We start from the raw sequence: 16,986 nt of genomic DNA on the forward strand, positions 1-16,986 counted from the left end.
ATGTCGGACGAAAAGGTTTTATGATCAGAAACGAGCGTGAGAACAGCTGTACTACTACGCGTCGAGTGAGTCCTTTCTTTTTTTTTTTGGCTCCCATTGGAATGTAGAACATGTGTGTGTGTGTGTGTGTGTGTGTGTGTGTGTGTGTGTGTGTGTGTGTGTGTGTGTGTGTGTGTGTGTGTGTGTGTGTGTGTGTGTGTGTGTGTGTGTGTGTGTGTGTGTGTGTGTGTGTGTGTGTGTGTGTGTGTGTGTGTGTGTGTGTGTGTGTGTGTGTGTGTGTGTGTGTGTGTGCTTCAGTTACGTAATGAATTCCATGTCCGCTAAAAATGATATGCTTCTTGATGCTGAGTAGCTGTGGGGTCAGGGGTCAGCGTTCGAGGGGAGGGAGGGGGACAAACAAGGCCGTGGAGCGGGGGAGGGGGGTGCGCGGCTGCCTTGACACGAGGGCTACCACAACGACAAAAACACACACGGTCACATTTTTTCTTCCTACGAGTAGGTGTTTTCATGAGAGGGAAAGGGGTGATTCTCCGTCTCTGTCCATCTGTCTGATTTTTTTGTTTTGTGTTTGTTGTTGTCTGTTCCTCTGTCTGCTTGTATCTCTCTCTCTCTCTCTCTCTCTCTCTCTCTCTCTCTCTCTCTCTCTCTCTCTCTCTCTCTCTCTCTCTCTCTCTGACATTTGACATCTGATGCGCAAATCAAATTCACGATGTGCATCTTCGTTCACTTGAGAAAGAAAAAGAAAATTGAAACAGTGCAAGCAGAGCATGACATTACAGTAAGTCATGGTTCATTGCATTTAGTGAAGCGCTTACGATGTTTTTGTTGTGCTTCAAAGTACTTACTGCTTTCGCACACATTTTTTCCCTTGTATAAATCTCATCTCACTTGTATGAAAGAGAATTCAAACGAGCAAGATATTAACGTCTTCCTTGTTCGAGAGCCCTTTTGTACCTACAATGAGCTGAGATTAATGTTACCAGAAAACTCCTAACTGTCTCTTGCTTCCAATGTGTTCGATCTCTCTCTCTCTCTCTCTCTCTCTCTCTCTCTCTCTCTCTCTCTCTCTCTCTCTCTCTCTCTCTCTCTCTCTCTCTCTCTCTCAGGTCAGCTTTCCTATAGCGCCAAGAATGACCCAGTGCGTCTCACCCCTGCCCTTCTCCATCCCATGTGCCCAGCGTCTAAACATGCCCACCCGTCCCCCCCCGCCGCCCCACCTTCATTACGTTGCGCCGCTCCCGAGGTCACAGCAACACTTTCACGCTGCTATTTTTTACCCCTTTGTTAGTACGTGACCTATACACACGAGGCAATATCATATAGCCACTGAATAGCGGTGTAGTGAGGATAATTTTTACACTAAGTACAAGCAGATCTTCCATAATATTCATCTTTTTTTTCTGTGTGTGTGTGTGTGTGTGTGTATGATAAAAAACAGTATTCAGAGTTTCAGTTTTGTTCTCGTATGCCGCTCAAGGTGAAGAAAGAAGAGGGGGGCTAAGGTGATGAGGGTAAGGTGTGTATGCCCCGAGGAACTTCAGGTTTGCAAGGTGCGGGGGATCTTGCATTGCGAGTCTCTCAGATAGGGCTCCATACTATTCTGAAACGGTTTGCCATCTCACCATGACTATTTTCAAAGCCCACAGAGATGATTAGTTGGGACCTCCAGAGTGTTCCTCCTGTTCATAATGTAGAATTATTGTTGATTTGTCACTAGAAATATGAAAAAAACGCACTTAAAAACCCTCGCCAGTTCAAGTAGAGCATGTTGGATGTAGTGTAAGTGCGCGCAGAAGTGTTTCAGACTAAGACCAGGGACCTGCAAGGCGTGTGGTGTGTCGCAGTGGCGGTGTGGGATCCAACTTGGCGTGGCGAGGGTGTGGGCGGCAGCAAAGGGCAACACGGCCAATTAATAATGATGTGGGCTGGGATGGCGTTGCATGTGAGTGGCATAGTGAAAGTGTTCAGCCTTAATGGTGTTGTGGGTGTGGTGATAGAGGTGGTGGTGGTGGTGGCGGTGGAGGTGGAGAGAGGAGGCTGTGGGCGTGCTGGGGAGTGGAAAATAACAACCCCAAGGAGTGGTGTGGTCGATGACACAGCGCCTAACACTACACGGCTGCCCGCTGGTTACTAACAATAGAGACTCGTTACTTCACTTCTAAAACAACCTTTCAGCTTTCTTTCTTTATATGTAATCTGCAATGGGTCACGTCTCCGGCTCAAGTGAAAATACATTACACGATACAAACAAACGAAGCACAGGGCAAAGAAAAAGTAGACTTACACAATGATCAAATAATCATAACAAGAAACACACTGCTAACCAGTTCATCACGAGTTGGCAGCCGGAAGAAGTTAAGATAACGAAACAAATATAAAAACTCAATGTTGATAACACATGTTGCACGGGTGAAAGAAAAGAGGAAAGTGAGGGGAAAATAGCCAAAAGGTGCAGCACGCCGAGAGGAAGTGAAAGTGTGAAGCCCCATAATGGTGTCACAAGCCTCCCACGACTCCGCAGGCACAGCGCCACCCACCGAGCCAGTCACGGAATCACAGAAACGTTTTAGACTGATTCGGTTTCATAAATGAGCGAACTTTGATGGTGATAGTTCTCTCTCTCTCTCTCTCTCTCTCTCTCTCTCTCTCTCTCTCTTGCAGTAGCCAAATCAAACAAAGAAGAATAGCAAAAAATACAGCAATCTCATTTCCTAAGATGGTACGAGATAGAAAAAAAAAAAAAAAAAGCGAACTTGGCGACCCTGCCCGTTCGAAGGGTGTGGTCAGGAAGTTGTACCTAACACACACACACACACACACGAGCGAGTCTGTCAGTGGTGGAAATGTTTTGTTTCTCTGGTCCTGCATGATGTCGCTTGCCTTTCCTTCATTCCCTCAACATTTCTACCTCACTGCCAGCATTGAGTTTTTCTTACTGGTGATAAACTATTCGGTTACAGAGTACATCCTTAGAATAGATGCGTACCACGACTCTTGATTACGTTGTTATGTACAGTTCCCCTAATAAGTAATATTATGTACTGCAAAATATTAAAAATGTTTCGCTAGATCTTGTGGCATTACTATTTGTGGCAAGTATACATGGCTTGGGAAAGTAAATAAACGTTGGGGAACTATTGAATCTCATACTTGGAATGTTTAGTTACGTACACCTGCCACGAGAAGTACTGATGTCATATTCTGAAATGTTCGAAATGTTTCACTAGATTTTGTGGCAATACTTGTTAAAACAATTGTTGGTACATCTGTCCCTCCAGCTGCATGTTATTCAATCCTGAAGTTCATCGAAGCATAGAATTCGAATTAGGACTCGGATAAATTGCATTCACTTTTTCACGTTTTATTTATCATCATTGGAAAAATACCCGTGTAACTGCGACAAAACTAAGACATTTTCTCCCCTCGTAACAGCCATTCATTCTTCACTACTGGTTGCAGCACATACTGATTGTCAAACATGTCACGCCTCGTTTGTTGGCACGGACACGACTGCTCGTCCGGAACAGCCACCCGCTAACTCCTGCCCCGGGCGACGCAAAGCCTTCCATCTGGGCCGGTCACACGATTAGGTAACCACAGACAAAGCTGGGTCGACATCCTTGGGACGTCCCCCACCCCCCAACACACACAAAGAGAAAAGTAAATATAGCTCGTTTGTGTGTCAGTTTCTTCAGCGGATGTGGATCAATCACTCGACAACCGAAAGAATGTAATGGTGCTATCACTAAATACTACACCCATAATTACGATGCTCCGGCGATGGCATGGTGAAACAATTACGGTATCGAGACACACACACACACACACACACACAAAGGCTTCCTGACGTGTAGACTGCTCACCTCTCGTGTCATTGGTGGTGTCAGGATGCAGATGTCACCGTGAAAATACAGAGTGCCTTGTCATGAGTTAGCGCGGCCCGGCGAGCCTCAAGTGATGCAAATATTATGGTGTCATGGCTCTGGCGGCAACAGTCACGTATAAGATGGTTACTGTTTGGTACACGCGGACCCCGAGGGCAGGACGCAGCTTGGGTAATGGTTTATTAAAAGGCTCCTCTGGCGGGGGTAATGATAGGGTATGAGTGATAGTAGCAGAAGAGTATATGTATTCACCCGGTCCTCGCTGATGATCCTTCCCTTACACTCAAGTTCCGTAATGTGAAGAGTACAAGGAGCATAAGCACACCTCCGCTAAGAAAAATGAGTGTAGGGCAACGCTTTGATTGCTAACGTCTATCTGGCCGCCTCTATTGTAGATAGGTCTTCGTGGCATCTCGCTCCGGGCAAAGGTGTGAAAAATTATTACTAGACATAAAAAAGGAAGCCCTGTCATAGTGATTAATATGTGAGTCGTCCACTTTGAGATGGAGCTGCTGGGTCATCCATCACAGGGAATAATGGAGGGAGAAATGATGGGGAGAAGAAGGGTGTTCAGAGAGAGAGAGAGAGAGAGAGAGAGAGAGAGAGAGAGAGAGAGAGAGAGAGAGAGAGAGAGAGAGAGAGAGAAAAACTGACTATAAATAAGAGACGGGGGTCAGGGAAGAGGAAGGGCATGGGAACAGTACGGATATACATACATAATGCAGTATTTCACGAACCCTTCCTCCCTTCCCTCGAACCAAGATAAAGGCAAGTAGGAACATCTTACCTAGACGCGTAAAATAGAGAGTGTCTGACTGAGGCATTTAAGCTGCATAAGGGACGCAACAAGGCAGACGTGGATAATAGCACGAATGTATGTTTGATGGCTTTTAACAACTTCCCTTATGTCCTTATAAGAATTATAGTATAAGTAATCAGGATGGCTCAGGAGTAATAAGTTTGAGCTTGATAAAATAAGATTCAAACAAGAAATGGGAAGACATTGCTTCTCATATATAGGCGATGATTGCAAGAGATTCGGTTATCATGTTTGTGCAAGATAGTAAGTTTTCAGAGATTAGAACATTTATGGAGAGGTATGATAGATGGACATTACACACACACACACACACACACACGCACACACACACACAAAGAATTAATAGGCTTATAGATTTTTCTTTTTAGATTCCCTTACATTCTGATGGCCCGACACATTCTTTCCAGCGCCTCCTGAAACATGAAAACAGACACAAAAAAGAAAAAAAAAGGAATATATATATATATATATATATATATATATATATATATATATATATATATATATATATATATATATATATATATATATATATATATATATATATATATATATATATATATATATATATATACACACGCACTTTAACGTGGTGGAGTGTCACATTATACGGCGCAAGCAAAGGGAATAAATAAATATGAGTGACAAATTATACTATGTTGAAGGGCGGGAGTGTAGGCAGTAGCGGCAGTAACCAGCCAGTCAGGGGAGTTGTGCTTCCTGTGTGCGTCAGTAGAAAGCGCTCAGTCCGGTGCGCGGGAACTGGGAACCTGAGGGAGGCGCCACACTGGGAGCCACTTGATGATATTACTCTCTCTCTCTCTCTCTCTCTCTCTCTCTCTCTCTCTCTCTCTCTCTCTCTCTCTCTGATGATCATAGGCACGAAAGGTGAGAATAAGCTATAACGGCCTCACTTTCATTCGGCATCACGATTACCTACCTCCCAACTAAATGGATAATTGTACCTTTGTGATATTTATTTTCCTGCCCTTTAAAATGCTTGCTATTATCTGATCGTTCATTAGGATGTTACGTAAGTAGGAGATTCGTATGTACGTACGTAGCGATGTGAACACGGAGATAACGGCGATTGTAGTGGTAGCTATGAACCTACTCGTAAATCTCGTTAACGTTGCAGTGTTCGTTTCTTCTCTCTATCTCACCGTTTTTTTCTGTGTTCAGCTTTCCTGGGTGCAAGTATAATCATGACGTGGATGAGGGTTAAAGTAATACTTAAGTTTCCGTACCATGAAACAATTCTTCTCATCCATTTTTAACGTTACAATATTCGTTTCATTGTCTGTCTCAGCCACACCCTCTTTTTTTTTTTTCTGTGTCTTCAACTTTCCTAGATGCAGGTATATTGATGGCGTGGATGAGGGTTGTGGTGATTCTTGAGTTTCTGTACCGTGATGCAATTATTTCCATCCATTTTTTACATTATAATATTCGTCTCTTCGGTCTATCTCGCATTTTTTTTCTTGTCTTTGGGTTTCCTGGGTACAAGTGTAAGGATGGCGTGGATGAAGGTTATGATGATCAAGTTTCTATACCGTGATGCAATTCTTCCCATCTCTTTCTTGTCGCTTCCTGTAGCGGCTTAAGGCTTGCCCATTGTGCCGCACGTATGAAGACAGTGAGAGTAGAAATTCTGAGGTTGGATGAAAAATTGTGTCTATAACCGTACACTTTTCTCTCTCTCTCTCTCTCGCTTCCTCCCCTTTCTCTATTAGTTTCCAGTCTCGACAGCCAGCCAGCCAGATGGGGAAATCGCCTCATCAAGTAGGTAATAAACGCAAGCCAAGGTATTACATTCAGTGGGAGAAAGGCGCGCGATCAAGGGTTTCGTGTGTCTTTAATAGAGGGCACAGGCACGAGGGCTCGGCTGGTTACGTCTCTGCGGCTCCGTCAACTCATTGCTTTTCTCATGCCCCCTCTCAGCGCCACACCCTAACGTTCCCTTCACTACCACAACTCCTCCTTCTCCTCCTCCTCCTCTATCTCCACTTTCCTCTGCTCCTCCTCGGCCCTGTCTATCTTTGGTGTAATTTTCCTCCTGAGTGAAAGTAACGGCAAATTCATTACTGCCGCATTTGAAACCATTCATTTTCGAAAAGAGGAAGATTGCGTACCCAACAAGTCGGCGGACCATCTCTAATTATTTGGAATTTGACTAAAGCCTCGTGTAAGTCAATAGCCTACGACAAAAACATGAGTTAAGGCTTGTCCACCCTTAGTATTACTGTTCTGATGGCCGCCGAGGCAAGAGGAGGCAGGTATGGCGGCGCCCGAGGAAAAGCAGGAGCCAGGCAATCATCCGCAATGGCGAGAGCAGCGGCAACGGGGAAGTTCGGTAATTGAGGTGAAACGTGACGGATCGATGCCCGGGGGAGGCTGCCTCTGATTGCCTCCACCCGCTCGTGGCTAAGTGAGGAGGAGGAGGAGGAGGAGGAGGAGGAGGAGGGCGGGAAAAAAGGATGCTAAGAAAACTGTGGGGCAGAAGTGAAAGGTAAAGTGAGTCGTCTCGGTTGGTAAAGAAGCAGCGGCCCCCCATTCCCCTACACACACACACACACACACACACACACACACACACACACACACACACAGAGGAAAGACAGATGGCTGACTTGTAGACTTACAGAATCATTCCAGCACTCCAGCCCCTGCTAACTGTGATTTCAAGACTAGTAGCACTGATATTCCTCCCAGCAAGAGGTGACACACAGGGAGCCACAAAGTTTCCTACATGCGTCGTTGGGCACAAGCGATGCGGGGAGGCGAGAACGTGTGTGTGTGTGTGTGTGTGTGTGTGTGTGTGTGTGTGTGTGTGTGTGTGTGTGTGTGTGTGATGTTACCAGGTACTAGAATAGGAACTGCATAAGAACAGAAGTGTAGAAGCAATGCACGACAGAGGGAAAGGAAAACTAACAGACAGGAGAAAGGAAAATTTCAAGTAGATAATAGCAGGGTGGTAGAGGAGTATGATGAGCAGGATGACAATGAGGAAAAGTGGAAGGAGAGAAAAAGACGCAGCAGAAAAGAAAGTGTGAGAGAACTAAATATGATGATGACGAACAGAGAAAATAGAAAAAGTAGCAGAGAAGGGAGAGTAAGAGGAAGAAGCAGGATGATGATGAGAGGAAGAGAGTAGGTAACAAGGAGAAAAGGTAGAATGAGAGGTAGAAGGGGAGGAGCAGGAAGAGGTGCGTAGATGATGACGTCGTGAGGCTGACGATGACCCTGTGACCTCGGTGGCCACGACGGTCTTGTTGATTTGGGGGATAAATACCTCTTGATCATCTCTAATACCTTCTCTCTTTGTTACTCCTCCTTTTCTCTTCCATATTCCCTCCTCTCTTCTTTTGATCTAATACATTCTCCCTTCGTTACTTATTCACCCCTTTCATATTTCTTCTTCCCTTCCTTTTCATCCCCATAACCGTCCTTACTGTGTTCACTATCTTTCACCGTAAGCAGTCCAGCCACAGCACTAAGGCATCCTTGCTATGAATGGACAGGCATATGTTATCTATCTCTCCTATGTATTTCTTGTCCTCGACCTCTTCTTTTTTTTTTGCTCTGCCTTTCGTTGTTTGTTACCTCCCCCATCCCCTTTTCTTCACTGCACTATTCCGTTTGTCTATTGGGCAACCTACGTACACTGAGCATTGCCAAAACACGTGTGCCTCCTGCGAGTATGCACAGTTCGTTTTACCGACGCCTGCTTCTCTCTCTCTCTCTCTCTCTCTCTCTCTCTCTCTCTCTCTCTCTCTCTCTCTCTCTCTCTCTCTCTCTCTCTCTCTCTCTCTCTCCGTTTCTTTATGTTCTCTGTTCCATTCACTCTGGTGCGGTTTCTCCTTTCTTTTCAGCCCTGTTTTTTGTCGCTGCTTCGTCCGTCACCATATATACCTTTTTACAATTCACTTTCCATTCCCCACGCATGCTTTTCCGTTCCATTCCTTTTTCTCTTTTTGCAGCTGTTCACAGTTATAGAATATTTTTCGTTTTCATTCACTTCCTCTACCTCCATCCTGAGGTGTGGGAAGACCTTGGGCTGGCTCACGAATCCCCAGCAGCTGCTGTCTTCCCTCCTTGAAACCGTTCCTAGTAGTGGTACAAACCTCGGCGACCTTTCGCTCTGAGGTCACCCTCTCAAGGAGCTGCCGAATTGCCTCCTATTGTTTGAGATTCACGCCGGCAGTCTGGAGTCACAGGGAGGGGATTTAACGTCGCAGGGGCCAAGGTACTGGGGACTGCGAGGACGAAGGGTTCGCAAGGGCTTCTGTGTGAGAGGAGACTGGAGGAGAAAGGCGTAGGGAATTTATGTGTGCTGCTCATCACTCGTTTTGTTCATGTTGCGATATAACGTGGCAAATATTAAAAAGACAGGAGTGCTTACAGAGGCTTCTACGTAAAACAGGATGGAAGATAGAAGGGTGTGACTTTCGTACCTTAAGTTCACATCGGCAGGTTTTGGTGTACTGGCAGGAGTGTTTTGTCTGTGGAAGGTGGTGCATATGTTTGAAACTCCACGAGCGTGACCGAAAATGTTTGCTGAGCTTGATGTCTTTCACTGTCGCTTGTTAGAATGTCAGGTGGAAAAGCTACTGTGTGTGTGTGTGTGTGTGTGTGTGTGTGTGTGTGTGTGTGTGTGTGTGTGTGTGTGTGTGTGTGTGTGTGTGTGTGTGTGTGTGTGTGTGTGTGTGTGTGTGTGTGTGTGTGTGAATACTCACCCACGTACATGGAAGTGGTATCAAGTGAATAACAATCTGCTCCATTCCCTGTCTCCACTCCCACACGGGCAACTGACACGTACACTCACACACACACTCGTAGCTCATTGGTCCACCGAGGCGTGCAGCGGATCCCCCGAGACGTTGCTCATTGACGAATACAGGTGGTTGAGTCCCACGTTTGAATTAGTAATCCCAGGTTCCCTATATTTTCACTGACTGCGGGAAGTTTCTTATCTAACCACTAGAACGGGGAATGCTGAGGAGGAGAAAGAAGTGGTAGTGAGGTAGTGGTGGTACTGGCGGCAAAAATGTGAGAATGTTGCGCTCTCGGCGATAGGACAAGCCAGTGTTTATCTTGGGTGATTCGTGCATTTCCTGCTGCGTGGCGAGGCTGGTTTTTCTCTGGCCGCTGCAGTAGCATTATTTCCACCCATTGTTCCGTCTCACTACACTGCCTTTCCTCTTACTCTTCCTTACTTCCCCCCTTCCTTACCTATTTCCTTTCTCATCGTTTTATTTTTTTTGTCCTTCCTTTCTCCCTTCATCCATTGATTCCTTATTTATTCATTTTCTTTTTTCTTCTGTCCTATCTTCCTTTCTCTCTCTCTCTGGTGTGGATATGTAGTTTCCATAACTCATCATACCACGCTTGAGAGAGAGAGAGAGAGAGAGAGAGAGAGAGAGAGAGAGAGAGAGAGAGAGAGAGAGAGAGAGAGAGAGAGAGAGAGAGAGAGAGAGAGAGAGAGAGAGAGAGAGTTTACTGAAAAGGACATGTATGACTCTTCACGCGGATATGGGGAGAAAATTGTTATGTTAGGCATTAGAGACATGGTGACGGTGAGTGTGGAAAGTTATAGAAGTGGCGGCGAGGTAAAGGGGAGTGGTGGTGGTGGTGGTGGTGGTGGTGGCGTGTTTTGCCGAGCGGACCCTATGCACAAATATTTAGCTTTCTCTGTCTGGCTTGATGGGTGCTGGGTGGGTCAGGCGGAGGGTAGGAGGAAGAGAGACAGTAAGAGAGGTCTGAGAGAAGTGAGGGTGAGGATGTGAGTGACGGATGAGAGGAGGAGGAAGAAGAGGAGGAGGAGGAGGAGGAGGAGGAGGAGGAGGAGGTGGGTAATGTCAACTCTTTGTTCCTCCTCACACACATCCTGCCATTCCAGAGTCGTCCAGTCAATCTCTTGGGAATTTTTTTTTCTCTCTCTCTCTCTCTCTCTCTCTCTCTCTCTCTCTCTCTCTCTCTCTCTCTCTCTCTCTCTCTCTCTCTCTTAATTAAGTCGCAGGAACGTTCGTACAAAACTGGAATGCATTACTCAAATAATTTTGTACTAACGACGATGTAGAACCACAGAACGTAATGGTCTTATCACATTCAGCAGCTATTATAGCCACTGCCCTTCCAATGCAGGTATCCAATTAATATAGACATCATACCTCACGGATGAGTACGTTCAAGAGGATGTCCCCTAGAGAGGCCCCGATATTGGTAAAAATTCGGAGTATAATATATGCACATCTTGATATTCGCTCATGAGCTCTTCACTGTATTTATTTTTAGGGTGTTCTCCTTGTGCTGCTCTTGCATTAGCGGCGCACCTGATGGCATCTATCGGGGTTTTCTTCACCTTCAGCCACACATTGTAGCTTTGGCGGATGGACAGCACACGTGTTGTTTTAGTCCTGCTTTGCCGTGGGCGGTTCCGACTGTGTCGATTGTTGGTTCCACAGACTAAGAATCTCGTCTTTCCTTTGTTCTTTTCTTCCGTATTTTCTCCCTGCCATTGGCTTTCATTCGTTTCTATTTCTCTTTACTTCTTCCTGTCGCTATATCTTGAAAACCCGTGTTTCTTTTGTATGAATGATGTCCTAATCGTCGCTAAGCACAACATGTGGATAAAGTGCAACATAATTATCTGTTCCTTTCAGTGACAGCCACCTTTGACAATATAGTACGTAAAGGACACAAAAGGACAAATTAAATAACAGGCACACAGAGATCAATCTCTCTTTCACTGTTTTTAAATTTTCTTGCGCCGGGCGAAGACACTCTAAGCACCGCCGCTAACATCACGTGGGCGGCGGCGAGGGAGGCCAGAATGTACGACCTGCGGGAGTAATGGATAGATGTGTCTGCGAGGAACAGGTTCTCGTTGTGGCATATTATTAGCCAACACGTCACTCGTTAGATTTTACAATCTGCATGAAGACGTCCGCCTTTAAGCTTAAAATATGATTTTAAAAGCACGTAAGAAAAAGATTAGTGACTGTAGAGGGTTGGGAGCGCAGTTGTATACTCCAGAAGGATTACTTTGAAGGGGAAATATGGTGGTTTGTGGCTTGGGTTTGAAATTCATCTTTTAGGACACCAGTCCTGGAACTTTAATGACACACCTCGTAATTCCCTTTGCGTGTTCACGACGGCGTCGATAGAAGAGGGGAGGCCGGCGAGAGGAAGTCGGTACATCCGCGTCACACTCTCTCCTGTGTCAACATTGGGCGGCAAGTGGAGCACGCGGCGCGGGTTTGCACGCTTTCATGCACCACAACGTCTGACGCAACACTTGCGGAGGACCATTGCTACGTACGGCGTCAGCATGCGGAAGACTGCACGGCGCGGGGCAGGGAGGGAGAATGACAGGCATCGTGTGAATGTCGCGATGCTTCCTGTGTCGCCACGCAGGTTTCGTTGCTCAATTGTTCCATTATTATCTCTTGCAACACTCCTCGTGTCCCTCTTCTCGAGGGGATTTTGGTATTTTTTCATCCTGTCGTAATTACATCACAGCTCTTTCTTCGATTATCCAGTCTGATTATGAAGTTTTTGCAAACTTCTGCGACTAACAATAGGGAACCCTGCACTTTGTTCTACACACACACACATACACATGCATTTATATATATATATATATATATATATATATATATATATATATATATATATATATATATATATATATATATATATATATATATATATATATATATATATATATATATATATATATATATTAATAATTTCTAAATATCTCTTACTGGAGTATGATAGAGTGCTCTACTTCAGTGAAAAGAAATTTAGGTACCTCTTCATCTATCTTTATTAGAACTCAAGGTAATAGGGGCACGTTCGCGTTTTGGTGTGATATGCATTTTAATCTTTTAATTTCGGTACATAACAAGTGCAGTACACAGTACACACGCCCGAACCAGCTTGAATATTGCCTGGCAGTAGCAGCATCACACTGTGGTTCATAAGCCTATACACCCATGACAGTTCTTCTTGCACGAGTGTTCTTACCTCGCCCTTTACACCTTTAAACACTAACGGCCAGCCTTGTGTCGCCTGCCGGACCGTCCCGCAACACCTGCCCGCGGCTTTTCAATAGTTTGATGAATTTCTTTTAATGATAATGATGTATGGTTATCAAAGAAAATTATACACGAATTACAAATCCTGATACGTAAATAAAATTGCATTGCCCAGGGGCTATTTGTAAAATTAAGAACACTCATCTTCATTACACAAGCAGCACCTCCCTCCATGAAATGTTACAAATTATACATTTATACGCAGGTGTTTAAACACAGTATAGTTTTTGAGACGTAAAGGCTACGCGTCACATAAAAAGATAATATCATTTGTTGAATGCGTTATACTCATATGTGGCTTTTTTGTTTCAGAACGAAGTGTGCTGCGGTGCCCTTGAAGCTGTCAGGATTGGAGTGCACATTGACACTCACCCGCATGGAAGTGTCCCTTTAGTGCTACTCTGGAGGCTCCTGGACGCCAGTGCTCTGTGATGCGGACGGTGAAAGGTTCCTGGGAAGGCACTGTTTCATGGTAGTAGTCATGGCCTACTCTCGACCACAGTAGCTACGGGTTAACATGGAAGACAGACAAAAATGGTGGTCTCGGTGAGCGGGGTGGACCCGACCGAGCGGCAGGGCGGGGCCACAGCTGACCCGCGTTGACCCACCCTTATCCTCAACATGCGAGCCCTCACCTACAGCTGGATCGGGCTGTCGGCGGCAGCGCCCCTCATCTTCCTCATCTGTGCCTGGGTGCTTGGGGTCTTCCACTCCTACCGTCGTCAATGGCGTTCCGTCGATCTCTTCCTTCTGGCGGTGTTTGTTCAAGAACTTCTAATGGCGGTGCAGGTTTTTGCTTTTGCTCTCCTTAGCCTCATGAGACCAGAATCCGCCGCTGCGTGCGGAGCCTTCGTCTGGAGCCTTAGCGCCACGCGGACTCTGCAGGCAGCAACGGTGGCGTCGCTATTGATCGATCGTGCCCTAACCAGCCAGTGGCCTTACAAATACCGCTTCAGTGTGAGGCGACATCAGATACGCTACCACTTGGCAGTCCTAGCAACCATCGCCGCCCTGGTGGGCGTGGCGTCCATACTTGCCCGTCCAGCTGACACCCCAGACACGTTTGAACACTGCAGCTTCATGCCTCATGAGCTCCACATTCGCTTGTCCCTGTTTGTACTGAGTGTGTATGGACTGCTGGTGGTGGCTGGGGCACTGAGCATAGGCGTGGTGCAGGCAGGGCGTGGTTGCAGCGAGCTCTCCCTGTCGCACTCCGACATGGCTCCCATCACTGCCACTAATTCTTCCACCAGCTCAAGCGGAGGCAGGCAAAACTCAGCCCTTCATGCTGCAGCGTCCTCTGCTTCCACAACTTCCTCCAATGCGTCGTCGGGGCAGCTGGGAGGGGTGCACGGGGCTATAAAGACCGCTTCTTCAACTTCGGATTTAGTGCCCCCTCCTCCACCTCACAGGCCGCCGCCCGCGCTCCCCAGCAGGCTGCAGAAAAGTGTGGGCGTCAACAGGACCGGGGTCGTCCCTCGCACACCCGCCTCTGACTTTCGCTGGGGCACGACCCTGGCAGTGGCGGCGCTGTGCTTCCTTGTTAATCACCTACCGTACATGGTGAGTACTGAGACAGGGGTTCGCTTTTGATTCGACTCACGGACTTTGATGAAGTTGCTACACACACCTTCTCTTTCAGGATAATCCACTAGGCAACACCAGCCATAAATGACTTTAAGGACGTACTTCATTTTAATGTTACTTATTTTAGAGGTGTCAGACCCAAATGTTCCATTTTCTTTTGTTCATCTTTTAAACAGTTGCTAGCAGTCAGCACACACTGAGTTTACCTCTACGAATTACCTGCACAAGATGTATGGCGTATGATGATTCATCTTTTTTTTGTTGTTTGTGTGAAATAAGTGTTGCCATAAGTGAGACTCTGCATAATGGACTTGATGTGAAGTGTGCACAGAGCTTGTAGTGTGGTAACTGGAGCATCGTGAAGGCCAAATAGTGACGGTAAAAAAGAAAAAAAAAGTGCCATGGGTTTTGCTGGTGCGGATGGAGTGACCACCCCACACAAGCCTCGCCTCGTAGCCGCCGTGCAGCCTTGGATAACAGTACTCTGGTGTTGTTCTACACCCACAATGAGTGGACACAAAAATATTTTGTATAGTTATTGCAGTCAAGTGTAGCAGAATGGCGAATCGTGAATTATCTTTCTGATATAATTCTGTGAAGTTATAATCACTTGGTTCCTTTACGTCTTGAACATGCTTTTAGTTATCCCTACTCGAATTTGAAAGAGAATCATTGAGACCGGGTGATGCCTCATGGGTACTAGATGCAGTGTTCGACAGCTGTCCTCCCGCCCCGTCAGGCTTCTGAGGCCGTGGCTCACACTCCTCGCTTCCTTATTGCTGCGTACCATTTCTTGCAAAACTACACCACTTTCTCTCACACAATTTCCATTCAACACAAAAATCTCTGTGAAGGTGAAAAGAAGGAAAAAAGTGTACATCAAAGTCACATTTTTTCAAATAATCAGTGTGAGGAAAAGCTTCAAGGTTGATAAGTATTAATTAGTTAATGAAATAAAATTCTACGTAAAGTGAGGGAAGTGGCTAAATGTTATCATAATTCTGCGAGTCTTCATTGGTACTTATTTCTCATTAAGATAAACGACCCAAGGTGTTCCTGAATCCTGGATTATTTTCTTCACTTTTGTACCAAGGAAAATAGTTTATGGTGCTACACAATGACCTGGTCCTGGAACGCCTCGGTGACTTGATGACGCACCACCATGTAAAGAAGGAAGTGTCTCTGACAACCGCAGTGGTGTACTCTTACACTGTACTACCTCGTCTGCCGCTGTCCATTTTTTTCAGGGTCTTACAGGGACCGCGGCGCGTTGCCATGGAGTCACCGCCGGAATGTCAAAGGTGAGCTTAAGATGCCGCTACCCAAGCGAGTACTGCAGGGCCGCATCCCTGCACTCTGCCCTTTGCTTCCGACGCTGTCTGCGTTCCTTTCTGCGGTATAGGGTGACGCGTCATCTACTCGTATGATGATTTACGTATGGAGAAACGAGATGAATTATGAGGATGTTCTTACAAGCTTCACCGTGAAGGATTCACCTTGGAGGATGAGGGAGGCGGTGTGATGAAATCTGCATCCACAGAACGTGGTGCTCCACAGAGAGTATGTTACCTGCCATGCTGACAGAGCTGTGGTGAGGCAGTTATCGATGATGCCTACCGATAATGCCGGCTTATCATGGCGACCGCAGTACACCAGGTGATGCGAAGTCAATTTAGCTGTGCTATGATTTTTTAATGGTTGGTTAAATCACTTTTGACTGAGGTGACTTCTTGCAACAAGGAGGCAAGTGTGGTATTACAGGCGGTGATGTAGTCCTGTGTCCTGTTGGATGAGCAACCCCTCCCAGACCTAAGGCCTAAGTAACACAGCAGATCACTACACGGTTCATATTCCTCTCTTTTCTTACTAACACAAGGTGGAAGTACAACTCACATTTAATATGAAAAATGGAAATATAGGATATCATATAATGATTTTGGTAAAATAAGTTCTCTTATGCTACCAAACATTTGTTTTAACGGTAACACGTCTTATCTGACAACGGGTTGCATCCAGCACACTAATACCGAGCCCCACGCCCGCTATTGCCACTCCTGTCATCGCACTAGCAATCACATCTTGGTTTCTCATGAGCGGTGTGCAAATGCAGACAGCTAGCCACCAAGGCGTCCACATTGCCAGTCAAGAGTAAAACACTGTAAGGAGAAAAAAACAAAATGATCAGAAAGAATGTCACGCCATGCAGGCAACAGATAACGCGCTGCGCTCTCAGTATTACTCGGCTATACCGCCAGTGCGATGAGTCCTTAGTAGCCACCGCTATGCACGCGAATGACTGTCAGAATGAAGAGACCTCAAAATGAAGAAATGAAAATGAAGGAATATCTGGTCATTGTCACTTTCTAGGTGACCTCTGGGAAACAAATGTTAACTGGAGTAGGTGGACAAACACCTGCTCGATACTTAGAACTGGATTACTTTTATGATGTTGTATAATTGACCTTTGTCTTACCAGGCACGTATAACTTAGACAAGCAATGCATAGTTTATAATGACATTTCGAGAGCTGCTACACACTTGGATATCTAATCTGTTGTCATATTTGGCAATCTTACTCAACACCGTCCATGAG

General features: G+C 45.8%; 1 protein-coding gene across 2 annotated transcripts in view; it reads left to right on the top strand.

Annotated features, from left to right (window-relative positions):
* LOC135106789 (uncharacterized) overlaps positions 1 to 16,986 on the top strand; it is a 100,820-nt gene that overhangs the window by 15,148 nt on the left and 68,686 nt on the right. For both annotated transcript variants that reach the window (XM_064016096.1, XM_064016097.1), the window contains exon 2: positions 13,119 to 14,369. In XM_064016096.1, coding sequence (XP_063872166.1) covers positions 13,428 to 14,369 — 942 coding nt within the window. In that variant the 5' untranslated portion in view covers positions 13,119 to 13,427. The remainder of the gene's footprint in view (positions 1 to 13,118; positions 14,370 to 16,986) is intronic.

Source organism: Scylla paramamosain, chromosome 14 (assembly GCF_035594125.1).
Source record: "Scylla paramamosain isolate STU-SP2022 chromosome 14, ASM3559412v1, whole genome shotgun sequence".
Lineage (NCBI taxonomy): Eukaryota > Metazoa > Arthropoda > Malacostraca > Decapoda > Portunidae > Scylla > Scylla paramamosain.